The 16,144-nt window shown below is 36.0% G+C and overlaps 3 protein-coding genes across 5 annotated transcripts in view; 1 reads left to right on the top strand and 2 right to left on the bottom strand.

The window, feature by feature from the left end:
• Positions 1–1,005: 1,005 nt before the first annotated feature.
• Positions 1,006–4,827, top strand: LOC112523112. Its single transcript, XM_025132563.1, has 5 exons — positions 1,006–1,308; positions 1,693–1,804; positions 2,264–2,356; positions 3,765–3,962; positions 4,469–4,827. Exons 1-5 carry the CDS (start codon positions 1,013–1,015, stop codon positions 4,703–4,705), a joined length of 936 nt encoding a protein of 311 aa, XP_024988331.1. The 5' UTR covers positions 1,006–1,012; the 3' UTR covers positions 4,706–4,827.
• Positions 4,828–7,266: 2,439 nt separating this feature from the next.
• Positions 7,267–10,586, bottom strand: LOC112523162 (vesicle-associated membrane protein 724). 2 transcript variants are annotated; one of them, XM_025132645.1, is made up of 5 exons: positions 10,270–10,586; positions 8,638–8,779; positions 8,436–8,556; positions 7,829–7,891; positions 7,267–7,606 (listed from the first exon to the last, which is right to left on the bottom strand). In XM_025132645.1, exons 1-5 carry the CDS (start codon positions 10,457–10,459, stop codon positions 7,457–7,459), a joined length of 666 nt encoding a protein of 221 aa, XP_024988413.1. In that variant the 5' UTR covers positions 10,460–10,586; the 3' UTR covers positions 7,267–7,456. The 2 variants fall into 2 exon arrangements, with proteins under 2 accessions (XP_024988413.1, XP_024988414.1); XM_025132646.1 differs by lacking the exon at positions 7,829–7,891.
• A 1,794-nt stretch (positions 10,587–12,380) lies between these two features.
• The window catches only part of LOC112522778 ((S)-2-hydroxy-acid oxidase GLO1-like), a 5,418-nt gene continuing 1,654 nt past the window's right edge, over positions 12,381–16,144 (bottom strand). The window contains exons 3-11 of one of the 2 annotated variants that reach the window (XM_025132086.1): positions 15,446–15,492; positions 15,242–15,319; positions 14,671–14,795; positions 13,778–13,844; positions 13,637–13,699; positions 13,480–13,549; positions 13,273–13,373; positions 12,979–13,083; positions 12,381–12,729 (exon numbers count right to left, since the gene is read on the bottom strand). In XM_025132086.1, coding sequence (XP_024987854.1) covers positions 12,544–12,729; positions 12,979–13,083; positions 13,273–13,373; positions 13,480–13,549; positions 13,637–13,699; positions 13,778–13,844; positions 14,671–14,795; positions 15,242–15,319; positions 15,446–15,492 — 842 coding nt within the window. In that variant the 3' untranslated portion in view covers positions 12,381–12,543. The remainder of the gene's footprint in view (positions 12,730–12,978; positions 13,084–13,272; positions 13,374–13,479; positions 13,550–13,636; positions 13,700–13,777; positions 13,845–14,670; positions 14,796–15,241; positions 15,320–15,445; positions 15,493–16,144) is intronic. The other variant, XM_025132084.1, reaches the window with a different exon arrangement.

The following is a 16,144-nucleotide window of genomic DNA, read 5'->3' as shown; positions in this document are numbered from 1 at the left end:
AAATTTATAATTTTCGTCCTTATGATTTTAAAATCATAGGTTTCAAACCTATGATTTGCAATTCTCGTCCCTCCATCTAACTCCTACATTTAAGCATAAGGAACGAAAATAACAGCGAATCATCAACTCCAAAAACAAAAAAACTATCAATCATAAAAACGAAAATAACAATACATTATAAGTCACGAGGATGAACATTATGATTTCAAAAATACAGAAACAAAAATAACAGTTTTTAACAAACCATATAACCAAAAACATAATTTACTGTTTGTAGAGTAAACAGTAAATTAGATTTGTGTATGTTTGAAATTTATACGGTTTAAAATCACAAATAATTTCCTACCTTTTTCCATTTTCATTCTGGATTTGGTCCCTTTTCTTAAACGGATTTTTTGTACAAAACTCATATTGGATTCTTAATTTGTTTGGTAATTATTTGTCTAACTAAGGGGTTGTTTATCAAATGTATACTTGTAAGAGACATTTGGGTAAGAATTGTTGATAAGCGTCTTAAACTCGGTAAACGCTTATTGGATAAGAGTCTTAAACTCGGTAAACGCTTATTGGGTAAGAGTCTTTTTCCTCACAACGGCGTAAGACTTTCGGCCTTGGATATGCCTCTTACCGATAAGATTATAACCTTTTCCCATGCTTAATCGATAAGGTAAATGATATTAACAAACGCTTAACCAAGATAGTGTTAAATTTTACCGGTAAACACCTACCGAATAAATGTTTGATAATCGAACCCTAACACACTTTAAAAGATCGTGACAAACCATATTTTAACCAAAATAAAATGTAATTTTGATATATGTTTTATTTAAATTAATTAATATATAATAAAAAGTGATAATTATATAATGTTATAATTTAACACTAAATTGATCTACGTCTACAGTGGAATCTTTTTAACGGTTAAAAATGGTGTGATTAACATGCGGCCATGGTTTGGTTGTTGGTTGCATAAAAGTAACAAGATGACGGCATCCTCTCGAAACAGACTACAATGGAGGCGCTTTATCTCGTCTGCTCAATCTTCTCCACCATCCTTACCTCCTTCACTCTATCCCTCCTCCTTCCCTTCCGCCTCCTCCTCCGCCGTCTCTTCCCTCCCTCCACTCCCGCCGACGCAATTGCACTCTATGAAGGTACCGTCTGGCACGAGCGTCGTCGTCCTGTTCACCATTCTTTTAAGTATTCCGTCCGTTATGCTCTCATTGACCTTGATCACGCGCTTCACTCTCCACCAGACCATCTCTCCCCTCGACAAGCTCGGGATATCGCTCGAACCAATGGTCCTGTGTAAGTCTATAATTGCCAATTTGATTTCATGGTTTGGATAACTTCGATTTTTCAAAATTATAGTTAGACTTAGGTCGTTGATGTTTGGGAACTCAGAATTTATGATTTCGAAATGAAATCAGAACAATTAATCCATATATTTGAGATATCAGAATTCAGATTTCAGAGATGTGAGGCTTCTCGAATTGAAGCTAAACTAAGTATAGTTCGAATTGATTTGAACTATAAAACATATCCTAATATGCTTGTACCAAAATGGTGATTGGAATCAGAAATATGATGTATTCATATGCATCAACTAGAATCTGCTATATCATTTGTCATTCCTCTTGGGTGTAGATAATTAGATGTGTATTGACTAACTTTTGCACGAATTTGGTGTAGTTTCCTCTTGACGATTCCTCCTAGTGTGGGATACGAACAAAATCCCTTGAGTTTGTACTACTGCTATGATTTTGAAGGCTCCAACAGATGTTTGAAGAAATGCATTGCTGAGGTCTGTAATTTAGTTATGGAAACATGTTGCTTAGTAACCCTGGGTGTATTTGGGTGCACCTCGACTCACCCCATGGGATCATGAAGATCAAAAGATAATGGTCAGGAAAATCCTCAATGGCTCAGTGTCCGCTTGAATATGGCTTCTTGTGGTGATGATACATTGTTGGGCCAACTTAAATGCATGATATTAGTTCACTTGTGCTTTACGTGAGGATAGGATAACTTGATCATAATTTGAACAAGCCCACTACTGATTATAAGCTGATCTTCATATCTTCTTGTGCATAATGGAAGAGAGGGTGGGAGGGCCTGAGACAGGGTGATAGAGAGATGTATAATATTACACAGAGAGATTAAAGTTGCCAAATGATTCTGATTATTTTAATATGCCTTATTTCTATTGTTTCTTTGTTCATAATGTTAATTACTTTAACTTTGTTTCAATTTCATGCTTTAGGTGACCAATACACCATGGGGAGAAAGAGTGCAGTTTCTTTTCAACCCAAATTCTGATGTAGTCGCCAAACCACTTCATGTTAGCCCTTTCATGGTATTGTTTTGACTCAAATATACATCATAAGCACACACAAATATGATTATGCCCCTATATATATCCATGAACATATGTACATCATACACATATATGTGTACACATACATATATACACATGTAAGCGAAAGGTCGTGTGAGAAGGGAAGTTATGATGAGAAGCGTAAGAAGATATTTGAACCCTTGATCACTTTTAATCTCATGGCCACCCATGAATTATGCTTTAGAAGGGAATTGATCCAGTGCATCTGGATGCACCTCATTAGTGTTGACATTCAAGTAGGATTGATCCAAGGGTGGAGATCTCTTCTTATGCTTCTCATGACCGGAACCCAACCCTACACATGTATATATGTATATATACACAAACACAAACACAAACACAAACAAACACACACACACAGAGATATATATATATATATATATATATCTATATATATATATATATCTATATGTATGTAATTACCATATGCTATTTACTTATTTTTCAGATTACCATCAATAGCATAACAAAAGTAAAACCGAAAGATAAATAAACAGGTACTAGTTGAATATAGCATAAAAATACAAGGGTATAGAATTTTGTTTTGGGCAAAAATTGTGGTTGAAGAGCTTTCAAGGGTTGTTGTGAGGGGATGCTTACAAAAATGTGTACTTAATGATGGGTTAATTAGGGACTGTTTGGTTGGTTTTCCATTAAGTCCCTTATGGATAATGTTGTCTCTGTGGATTAATCTGTTTATATAGACCGAGAAGATTTTTGTTTTGGAGGGTTTTTTCATAAATGGAATGAGCATGTTTTTTATATGGGAAGGCAAGTTTGGAAAAAACTTAGTTTTCTGCATAAAGCTCCCCCTCAGATACTCCTGAAAACCACTTTCAATATCATTAAGCCACTACCAAACAGTCAATTATAGCCGAGTCCCATTAAGCTCATTAAGCAGCTAAGAAACAGGCCCTTAGTTTGGTTATGGTACCAGGATTCCAAATGATACCCAATTTTCTTATGTGAAATAGACATACGACATTACAACATCACCTACAATACTTTCTGACGGGTATTCTGAAATTCAATAAAATCAGGCAAGTAGCTGAAACCAGGAAAAAAAAAAAAGATTTGAGTTCATTGGATTCCTGGCACTTTGTGTTTTGCTTAATGAGCTTAATTGCTTATTTGCCATCAAGCAGTGTTTGTTTTTTGCTTAAGTATCAAACAATGGCTAGAAATGACTGAATTCAAAAAGCAACCATATATCTGCCGTTCAAGTTCAACCATCTTAATCCACAGTGCAACTTAATGGGAAAAAACAACCAAGGAAGGCATGAGTTGCATTTGAAATTCAGCATATGATCTAATGGATTGTTTCTGACTGTTGGTTTCATTACCTGTTCATTGCCTCTAATTATAGGATATGCTTGGGAGCTGGAGCATGAGAACAAATACACCCGGAGATACTCTTGTGGTAAATATATCGGTTAAGCATCCTAAGCTCGGTGACTATTTCACTGCTTCCTTGACAGCAAATAGGGTATCTTCATCATCTGTTCAGCATGCCCTTTTCTTCTGGCTAATGCCCCACAAAGTTGCATTGTGGATCTATTGGCATGTAAGTTTCTTCTCTTTTATTTCTTTACTTGCCTTTAGATATTACTAAGCAAGGGGCAGGTTCATTTAGGCACCTTAAATATTTTAGGAACCCAGAAACACCTATTTTGTGAGTATTCATGATGAATGTTATTCATCATAAATATCTGTCACGATATTCAAATGGATTTAAATATTTATGGAGGGGGCGTGTTAGAATCCTACATCGGCTAGACTTGGACCATTTCTTCTCAATGTATATAAATATTGTGCAAGAATGTTTATAAATTAAATTATTTAAATCCTTACTTTATTTTTGTGGTTTATAACCCATCATCACATATATAAAAACATTCAACAAGATTTAGGGGCAATCTGGTCATTTTAACAGTTTTGTCTTGTCCAACATACCAAATATTGTACAGACAACTTGTTCAATCCTGTCAGCGTATCAAACGCTACATAACGGCTATTTCTAAGAGTAATCTAATAAGGTTCCAGATATTCTCACGGAATTCCTCGATGCAGGCTCTGAAGCTGTGGTGGAAAAAGGTGGTGTTCATTCAGCACCCAAGGTATGGATATCCATCATACAAGGAAGATGCAATGGAACGCGATAGAAATCTTGGGTGCTGCCAGGCGTTTGCAACACAAACAGACAAACACCAACGAGCTGAACAAAGCCGCGATCCCAATTTTACCTCTGCCATGAATCAAAAGGATCGTTGGTTTAGATGGAGGGATGCTAAATGGCCATGGTGCTGAATGAATCGTGTAAGTCATCCCCTTCGCGCTTAATATATGTTGTTACCATGAACATTGCTATTCAGCAATATGTTATAAATATAACTTAATCCAAGCTGTTACCTCTACTACGTGTTTATTAATTCGACTCAACTTCTTTCCCTTCCGTTTCAAATAATTTAAAGACGGTTTTGAACCAAGTAGAAAAGAATAAGAGGCGGCTTCTGAATCGTTAAGAGGTAAATCTCGTTTGGCAAAAAAAAATCTGCCTCTTAATGGTTCTAAAATCCTCTGAACGATTTTGCATCATGGGTCTCCCTTGATCATTCAACGCCCTAATTTCATTGTAAACAATTACCAAATAATTATATTCCATTCTGCACTATATCATGAGAGGCTCTTAATCATTCTGACCACTTAATCATTCCGAACCAAGCCATTCAACAATTACCAAACAACCATATTCTTGAAACTCTTAATTAATACGACATATTATTCCATTTTATTGAATGAATCCTTAGTTGCATATAAATGTGCAAAGATCCTAGCCACACTTAAAAAGCCATTTGTTCATGAATTAAAAAGAGTTCGGGTTCGAATCAGGACACTGGTTAATGTTTAGGGAATGTAGTCGACATCTCGTATTTCTAGTGTTCAAATCTAGATGCTGCCAAAGCAGCTTGTGGCCATGGAAGTTCGTTTGCGTTGCAATGACTCCAAATCATTCATGATCATCTGAGGATTAGTCGGTGCATATAAGTCGGTGTGGTACCCATGTTACCCAAAATAAATAAATAAAGAGTCTAGGTTTGATTCCGTTACATGTCATGGTTATGTTGTTCTTGACATGTTTAATACATGTGATGTGATGGTGAACTTGAGTAGTGTGGACTTGGGGTCGTTTACCAACTCCACTCGGGTAAACACTTACAAGGTAAGAGTCACTACCCTGACCTTACCAATAATAGGATTCTCAGCCTTCAAGATGATATAGTATGGTAAATGTCTTTTATTTGGTAATAGTCACCAACCTCACTTGCCAGTTAAAATTGTCGGTCCATGTCATGTCTCTCAGAACATCTCCAGCAGATTCTCTAAATTTTATCCAAAATGGAGTCAAAAATCAAAATCTTCAAAAAGAAAAAAGTTACATTCAACTCCAACAGGTTCGTCATTTTATAGATTATACATCAATTATAATCTTTAAATATTCAATAAATTTAATAAAATATTATTTTCCTTTCCTAAACTTTTTATTCCAAATACTCTTATTAGATCATGAATAAATAAAATATCATTTCTTACTCATAATTAACCATTTTATGGAACTTCTATATATTTGAAGACATTTACTCTCTCTCCTACTTTCTCCATTTTGAAAGAATTTTTTGAAGCAAAATAGTCCTTTAAATCTCCATTTTGTTACATATGCTGTTACAAAGTTGTAAGATTCTAAGTCCTTGTTATGCTTATCCGGTAACATAAATGATGCTATGACAAGATCAACGCTTACCCGATCAGTGTTTGGTAAAGATTAACGATTAGATACCACAATTTCAAACACACCCATTATCCATGGGTCGAGTGGGTATAAAATAAAGTGCAATGATAAAAGAAAGTTGGTGTTTTAACCATGATATCCAACACATTTGAGCACCCCATTCACAAAGCACGGACAAAACTTCAGGCATTCTTGTCGGTGGGTCCATCTCTTGATCAATAGAGATCGACAATCATAACCATCGGGGTTAATTGAAACCCGGGCCCTTTTAAACCGGTTATGGATGGACCAATCTGGCTAGTTATGGTGTAACCAGTTAACTAAAGACATCTCGTCCCGTACCCGTTATATATATTAATTAATAAATTTAAAAATATATTAAATCGGGAATTTATAATTTCATATATCCGAACTAGGTTTGGAATATGTAATATTTTGGATGTCGAGTCAAAATACAATTCGAGTAGTTTTATATCTTACTCGATATGTTTTTGTGTGTGCATGACGTTAATTTTTTCTTGGATTAAATTGAATATCTTTTGGTTTTAGGTTATTAATTATTATATGATGTTCATGATTTTTTTATATTAAATTAAATTCCTTTCAATGTCAGGTTTATTAGAAATATGTGAGATTTAAACATGTGTAATGTCTCACATATTTGATTTAAACAGCTTACATAAAGGAACAAAAAATCCCCTTTTCTCCGTTGAGGATCCCCAACATTTGAGGATGGGGATGGGGATATGATCCTATTCCCCAACGGGATGGAGATAAGGAATCGGAGATTGAGGTCCCCCATTCCCATGCCTAAACCAGGCACCAAGATCCAGTGATTGATTGCTACACGAACCCCCTTGGGGTAAAAACAATAATAATAACTCGTAATAAAACCCTTAGAAGCATGACAAAAACCAAGAATCTTATCGACAAAAGGTATAAAAAGCACCGAAAATTTTACCTGGTTAGCACTTACAGGATACGAGATGCTTACCAACAATCTATTTTAATGGACGAGAATGTTACACGATAAGGTAAGTGAAAGTGATGACTCTTGCCAGTAAACGTTAATCCAGTAAAATATTATCTTGAAAATGGAGAAGGTAATTCAAGAAACTTATGTTTTCCATTTCACACTTTGTAGCACAACAAATTAAATATAAAAACTAAAAGGAGAGAAAAAGGGAAACTTGTTTCACTCTGCCTCTCAAACCATATAAACCAACTTTACACTATAACTCCATTGCTATTACCTTCACCTTCTTCCTCCCTCAGTTGGTGCAGTCAAAACCATGGCAAATTGACAGCCAAATTACAAGAACCAGTAGCAGAAGTATACCAAGAACAACTAGTTTTATTTTCATGTTTTGATACCACATCTTCCTTCGGATCTTCGTGCCCGCTTTCTTGAATTCTTGCGCCTAAAGAAAATACGAACGATTTTAGTACAATCCCGGAAAACGATCTTTCAACAACCATAATTTAGCTTGAAAAGGGTTGTTTCTTGAACCAGTGGTAATGTCTGCATACGTCTTACCCTCCAGACTCAAAGATCCTACCTTTAGATGGGTGGGATATACTGGTTTTGTTTGATCTGGTTTAGCTTAAAAGGCTATGATAGTGGAAACAAGAAATGGATGTACCGAATCACGTAGGTTTTCAGCCTTGTCGTTTAATGTTGTAAGGTTTTGCCCTCTATCAATAGCCTGAAAACCGAAGTCAACTATTGAGGTCAAACATGCTCATTTTCGAATTTTGGTACGAAATTAATAAATTACACCGTAACTTACATGAAAATAAATAAATATGTAATAATTTCCCGTTTTGTATCAAAACATTTCGAATCTTGATGTTCCCATCAGTACATCTCTTGTTGGAACAAATAAGCCATCAAGGCCATGTTTGGCAATCAATAAGCTGGCTTATTTTTCGAGCTTATTGAAAAAGCTCCGTTTAGTAAACCATAAGTTAGCTTTCTGAAAAGCTACTAAAGGTAGCGTTCAATAAGCTCCACGGATTTTTTTCACTTTTTTTCCAATTATACCCCTTATATTTTACATAAATGACCAAAAAACCTATCATTTTAGGTAATTTTACATTGTCGTCTAGTTCATCAGCTAGTTTTTACCAAACGTGACTAGTTTATCAGCTAACAGCTAGCTTATAAGCTGAAACATCGTCCAAACTTATTAAGCTGATTAAGCAAAACACAAACAAGTTCTAAACGCGATTCCAACTGTTGCAACGTACCTTGTCTATGTTATCCAACATGATGCTTTTAACTTCCGAAACTTGTGCTTTCACTTTTATCAGCTTCTCAATCTCGTCTGCATGCTCGATTATATATTGCATGTGCTCTTTCATTACCGGGCTGCATCATCAAATCATCTTGGTATCGATTCAATACAAAAAAAAAACATCGTCATATAAAAGATCATTCGTCTACACATACCCAAATTCCTTGTTGAGACTTTTAGCAACCGCTGTATCTGCTTTGCCACCGCCATATCTCTTCTTGAAGTCTGCCCGAACACGTTCTAGAAATGCAATGGATATTTGTTTGCCAACCGACTCTTTTGCAACCACGCAATAAGCTGCAATTCCAAATTGGGTAATCAAAAATCATAGTCTTTGTTCTCAAAAAAAGAAAGTTTTCAAGAACCTACGAACAATTATGAATCTACTAAGAGAGACCAATTGCATCAAGGCTCCTCAATAGACGTGGGTGTATGAGCCAGCTTGCATGGGACCCTGAAGATAACAGCCAGAAAATCCCCAGCGGCCCTGAGGAGGCTCAAACTAGCGACCTATGGGAGTCCCAAGGTCCGGCCTTTAGTTGTCGGTTGAGCTGGCCCTCAAGGTTGGGAGGGAAGGCATCATAGCTTTTCACTAGGGTTTTTATATAGAGGCTATTATTCGCAAACAAACCCGTGTTGACATAAATGTGGAGAGTATTTCAAGATTGTATGAAGATACCTATGGAAGCTTGACAATATTTCTATACGACCATACGTATAGAAGTAACAAAGTGGATTCCAAACTATAGCTACATTTCGGTTCATTTGAGAACCATGAGAACCAACTATTCATCATGAATATTTATGAATGAAAATGCATGATATTCATAATGAATAATATTCATGTATATTCATCATGGATAGTTGGTTCTCAAACAATCTACGGTCCATATATGAACTTCTCCCATCTGACTCTATCATACCCCCCAAAAGGGTTCTTTGAGATGTTGAAGAGTCTCCAATTCATCATTTTCTCAAATCTAACCAAACATATGATTAGAACACGGAAAAAATAACGAGATATTTCAAATTTTTATGTATCATGAAGGGAAAATTGTACATGGTCTTCTGATAGCTTCGATTTGCTTAAGCGACTCGTACATGGCCAAAATTCACAGATTCAAGATTCTGATTCATTCAAGAGTTGGATTATCACGGAGAATTTCAATTTCGTGAAAACGAGGGACCTAAAAGTCCTTATTGTTACCGATTTGCAAAGCTCATTTCATCAATAATTTGATTCAATTGCCTTTAAATTAACCAAACCCACTCCAAGAATGTGTTTTGCTTAGTGAACTACACTTGTTAACCTGAATCAATGCTCAATATTCAACCTTAACTCATTTATTCATAATGAATAATACACCAGAATCCATCAATAGACCCTTAGGCCCAATTGATATTTCAGAACAATCTGAATGACACAGAGGAACAATAAAGCTACCCTTTTTCCACCCACAATATACCCTACTTTCCTAGGGCACTTTCTTGTTCCAACCTGTCAATTTTTCAATCAAATCAAAGCAAAACCCTACAAAAACAGAGCAAACCAGTAACCATCCAAGTGCAATCTAAATCCCCCACTTGTTAATGGCTGCCATCAGGATTTTCCCTCATGAACAAAACCCTAAATCCCTCGAATTAAATTCCAATATCCCTTCTCGAAATCCATCAATCAATGAAGATTTCCATAAAGCAGAGTAAACGTAGATAGTAAGATCTCAAACCAAACTCAGATCCAGCTGAAAAAAAAGCTTAAAAACAAAGAAAGAAATCAAGGGTTTTACCGTATCCATCTTGGACTAAGAAATTGAAGGTATGATGATCGCAATTGTAGGTGAATTTGTTGTTGGTTGAAGGTAGCTTTTGAAGACACTGAGTTGCAATTGCCGGAAAGTTGCCGGTGAACTCGGTGTACTCAGCCAAAACCATGGTGCCTCGAGCTACGAAGCTGTAGATGAAGGATTCTTGACCCATTTTTTTCTCTGGTTTCTTGTGCAGGTGGGAAGAAAGACGAGAGAATATGAGAAGAAACCGCAATGACTTTCGTCCTGAGTTCACATTTTAAAGACAAGTATTTTATGTTTCTTCAATCGGCTGCCATTTTTAATACTAATATAATTAGCATCACCTTTTTATTAGGTTTCTTTGCTTCGCATGCACCATTTCTTTATACAATTTGAGATGCTGAATGGTTTGACTAAAATGAATGGTTTGACTAAAATGATTAAGTTGTTAAAACGATTAAAAGGCTTTCGTGATATAGTATAAAATAAAGTGTAATTGTTTGATAATTGTTTATAATAAAATTAGTGTGCTTAATAGTTAAGGGAGATCTATGATACAAAATCATTCAGAGGGTTTTAGAACCATTATGAGGCAGACTTTTTTTTGCCAAACAAGATTCACCTCTTAATGATTCAGATGTGACATCTTTTTACTATTATTTTTTAAATTCGTATGACAAACGTTCGGTTCTTCTATTTCGTGCTTATTTTGAAATTATAAGAATGACGATAACAAAGGTTTTCGCAGAGGTATGATGATAGTGATTGGTGAGTGGTGTCGGATGTCGTTGATGGTGAGGGGTCAACGGGGGGCAAAGTGTGTCGGTGGGGTAATTGGTGCGTGGGGTGGAGGTTAGTTGTGTAAGAGCATCTTCAACAATTATGCTATGTTATAAATTTTGAAGATTTAGACCTTGTTTGTTTTTATTTATAAAAAAAACTGTTATCAACCTCTTATGTCTGATTTGTTAAGAAGTGAGGACATTCGGACTGTTTGTTTTTTCCAAAAAAATTTCCAAATGCACTTATGTTTTATTGTCTTTTTATCTGGTAGGAGATAAACTAATCTCTTATTTGCCTTTTATCGTTTTTTAAATCTTTAACAACGGCGTTTCTCAATCGATTAACCTTAATTGATTATTATTTTTTAACCGGTTCTTACTAAATTAATCCTCACCTCTCAAATAAAGATTTTGGAGATTATAATATATTTTTGGTCGTATGCTAAAATAGGAAGAAAATAAGGAGGGTAGAAATCTTTAAATTTGAAGAAATTTTTAAAACTTCATATTTTAGAAAAAAAAAGTAATATTTAATTTTTTTTAATAAAAGAAATTGAAATTTATTAAGAAAAAATAATATTTTATTAAATATATTAATTATTAAAATATAGTTAATTATAGAAAAATAATAATTTTTTAAAAAAAAGCCACCACATTGCAAAGGCATTGAAATACCAAATTTGCCTTTCTGTCAGCTTTAAGACGATCTGAAAATGCTTTCAAGGTGTATTTGGTGGTTGATAGTTTTGTGCAAATAGATTAAATGGGTAGAATGATTAACAGATTTTCATGATATAGTGCAAAATGAAATATAATTGTTTACAATAAAATTAGGACATTGAATGGTTAAGAGAGGCCCAAGATACAAAATCATTTACAGGGTTTTAGAACCATTAAAAGACATATCTTATTTTTGTCAAATAAGATTCACCTCTTAACGATTCAACGACTGCCTCTTAATAAAACTATTAAGAAATAAATTTTTTTGTGCAATCTAAAAAAACACATAAAAACAAAACTACCATTTTTGTATATATTTGGTATTATATGATTTATCTTGAAATCACATGTGCACTTAATTAACATTAACACAACCCAAAAATGGTTGTTGAAAGTTGTTGGCACACTTTTAACTTCAAAAATGCATTAAAAACGACATCTGAAAAATAGCCAAACCGTTTTATCTGGTCTAATATATGGTTTAAATCCTTTTTAAACGATCTGAAGTGAAACGATCGTCAAAATACACATGTATTAATTATATTTAGTTTGCATGTTGTAGGCTCAATTTTTATGGCCCGTATAGGAACCGATCTTTTCGTGCAACTCTAAGAAACAAACATCGGATCTTTCGAGAAAAGTAGACTTGACTTGATTGAGCCAATTTTTATTCATAAATGAATCGAAAGACGCTAGTTCATACAACATCGAACATAAGCTACCTCGCAAACCATAACCTTTCTAACCGTAAACTTCCATATAAATATGCATCCTACAGCTTAGAAGCGACACGAGGCGGGTCCCATGGTGCCGTGATATGGTTGCGGGTTATCTCCGCTAGGGAACGACACCCACTTAACGCCAGCGTGAGCTCAAGTTCATCATGCAACATTTGAAGAGTCTTCCTGATACCCGCCTCACCGTCTACCGCCAACGCGTACACCACTGGTCGACCAATCTGAAACCCATCATGACAAACAGGTTACTTAACAAACATAACGAGCCTGTGTTACTAGCCAACGTGCACAAACGCTCCTTAAGCAACCGTCTACCCAACTCGAACTTGATTACAAAGATGTAACCTCGTGATCATCACGGAAACCGTTGTTTTACCCTTGGACCAGAAGTTAGGTATGTGTACATCTCACCCTCCGGACCCAATTTTTGAATCCACGAGGGCAACAAATGCATGGAAGTTTACACTTACAAATACGCCGGATGCTCCAAGAGCCAATGCTTTGAAGACATCTGTCCCACGCCGCACGCCACCGTCAAGAAATACCGGAACTCTGTGTTGAGTGGCTTGCACGACCTGCAGAATTTCACAATCAGCATCTTATTGTCTCGAAAGTTTTACCTTCAGGGCCACTGAGATTTTCATAATTGTTATCTTCAAGCCACTGGAGATTTTACTGACTGTTATCTTCAGCTGAATGCAAGCGGGCCCGGACACCCAAATTACCAAAAAACAGTTTAACCAATAACATAGACATGAACAGACCTCTTCTAAAGCCACAATAGTTGCAGGGACATAATCAAGTTGTCGAGCCCCATGGTTTGACACGATAATTCCTGCTACTCCGGATTGCACTGCGATCCTTGCTAAAAGAAATTTCGGAAAATGGAAATGGATGTCGGGATTAATAGGCTTCACGATTAGTATATAGAATTAAGAATCAAGAAAATGATTCGGTTTCATATCGTTTACCATCCTCGGCAGTTAAGACACCCTTCACTAGAATAGGTAACGGGGTTATCGATTGCAGCCACTTGACGTCCTGTTTCATACATCAAACACGATAACTTTGAAGAAATTGTTTGTCGAAGTCGAAATAGGCATACAAATCGCACGAAATATAGCTCACCTTCCAATTAAGAGACCGGTCTACTTGGCCAGCAACATATGAAGCTAATCCAGAGTCATCTGTCTGCAGATTGATCACAAATTCGTGAAGAATTCATAATGAATAATTCATTCATTCATCAATCTTGTATCTCATTTATACCTTATCTAGCTTGCCAAGATTTAATCCGTCGAAGTTCTTCAACGTCAGATTTTGTGGCAGAGCAAATCTGTAAAATGATCGTCCCAAGAACTTGTTAAAACGCTCATCAAAGCAACGTTGATGAGGCTTTTGACTTTGAGATCAATGTAAACAATAACTGTTTGGTTGGTTTTCCATTAAGTCGTGTATGGATAAAGTTGTATGCGCGGATTAATTTGTCTATATAGATTGAGAAGATTTTTGTTTGGAATGGTTTTTTCATGGACGGAAGGAGCGTGTTTTTTAATTGGGAGGGACATGTTTGGAAAAAAAACTTGGCTTTCTGCATAAAGCTCCTTCCTATAAGCTTATTGAATAAGCCACTTTCTATATCATTAAGCTACTACGAAACAGACATGTATAACTAACCGAATAAGTCGTGAGTCCCATTAAGCTGCTAACATACAGGCCGTTAGATCATTTCTTCTGGATATATGGTGGAACCTCCATTCTCTCCTTATGGGATCTTTTAGAGAGTAATCTTAATGGGGTTTCACACGCTACAACAAAATCAAGTTTACAGGACGCCAAGAATTTCTAGGTGTCCCAATAGATCGCTTTATAGAACTTACGTTTATAAGATCAAACAACAAAAAGTCCTATATAATGGTGTTGTAATAAGATTTTAGGACATTTTGGGCATCTTAAGTGCCCATCTAGCCTCCTTTTGAGGAGGCGTGCAAGAGTCCAACATCGGCTAGATTGGAATCATTTCTCTTGAATATATGTTGGAACCTCCATTCCCTCCTCGATGGCTTTTTTGGAGAGTAATATAATGAAGTTCCACATTCTCACAGTAACAATAACAAAGACACAAAAACCGTTGAATTGGTTCGTTGATATCTACAGTTTACCTGTTCTTGATATCAGACTCCCTTCGGCCAAGTCTTGGAGTATCGACAGTAAGGACAATAGCCTTGAAACCAGCCTTTTCAGCTCGTTTTACCAGATGAGTAACGATGTTCCTGTCTTTATACACCTAATGGTATGCAGATATTTTGAAAACAGTCAACGGTAGATTCTATATGAAACTATCATGAGTGTCTTTAAATAAGCTTCGGTCATGTTGGAGCCGTGGAGGTGGACCTTTGTTTCATTTGGGCCATGTTTGACGGCCATAAGATATCTTATGTTATGAGTTTATTAATAAAAGCCCTGTTTGGTAAGCCATAAACTAGCTTATAAGCTAGCTTTTTGAAAAGCTACTTCAAGTAGCGTTTCAATGAGCTTCTGTGGGTTTTTTCACTTTAGGTCATTTTACATCATAATCTAGCTTATTAGCGAATATTCTAACTCGAAAACAGATTCATAGTAACTCATTTCGCATCTGAAAGATCTTTAGAAGAATTGCGGAGCTAAATTCAAAGTCCAAAGATGGACGGACGACAGTTATGTAAGCCAGAAACTAAAGAGAGTGGGACTCACATAGAGTTGAAAGAAACGAACACCAGGACCAGTTGAAGCAACCTCCTCGACACTGGAAGTACCCCATGAGGACAATGTCTGCAAAACCGAAGGCGTCCCATTTAGAATTCCAACAGTCAGAGGTCGATAACAACACCAAATGGTCCAACTGAAGGGCTCAAGAAACAGTGGAAAGTAAATACGATAGGGGGTAAAAAACTAAACCATGATCGTTCCAGCAGCTGCCGCTGCTCTTGCTGTTGCATACTCTCCTGCACCAAATCAAACTTGTTTAAAGTTCTCTAAAACTCAAAAATGTCATCTTAAAACTCATTCTGGTTGCACTACGAATACGGTTATACGTATGTGTTTATCTAATATATATATATATATATATATATATATATATATATATATATATATATATATATATATATATATAGGGTTGGGTTCCGGAGAGTTAAAGTGAGAAACGTAAGAAGGGATCTCCAGTCGTAGATGCATATTAGAATGAGATGCACCAAGATGCATCAGATCAATCCCCATTCATGGGTGCATTTGAGATTAAAGGTGATCAAGGGTCCAAATCCCTTCTTACGCTTCACACCTTAACACTCCTTCTCACACGATCATTCGCCTATATATATAGTAGGGTCAAGTTTAGGGGAAAACCATAAAAAAAATGAAAAACTGAGGAATACCCTGATATTCATTCATCTGGATGGTATACACATATGCATACAAGTAATTTTAAGCAATTTGTCTGGTATGCACATGTGCATAGCATGCACACTTGCATAAAAACCAAAAAACAGCTTCAATTACTTGTATGAACATGTGCATACCGTTCATATGTATGGTTACCAGGGTGTTCCTCAGTTTTTCATTTTTTTAGGGTTTCCCTTGAACTTCCCCCCCCCCCCC

Source organism: Cynara cardunculus, assembly GCF_001531365.2.
Source record: "Cynara cardunculus var. scolymus isolate 2C chromosome LG 12, CcrdV1, whole genome shotgun sequence".
Lineage (NCBI taxonomy): Eukaryota > Viridiplantae > Streptophyta > Magnoliopsida > Asterales > Asteraceae > Cynara > Cynara cardunculus.
This window is presented reverse-complemented; position numbering and strand designations above follow the sequence as displayed.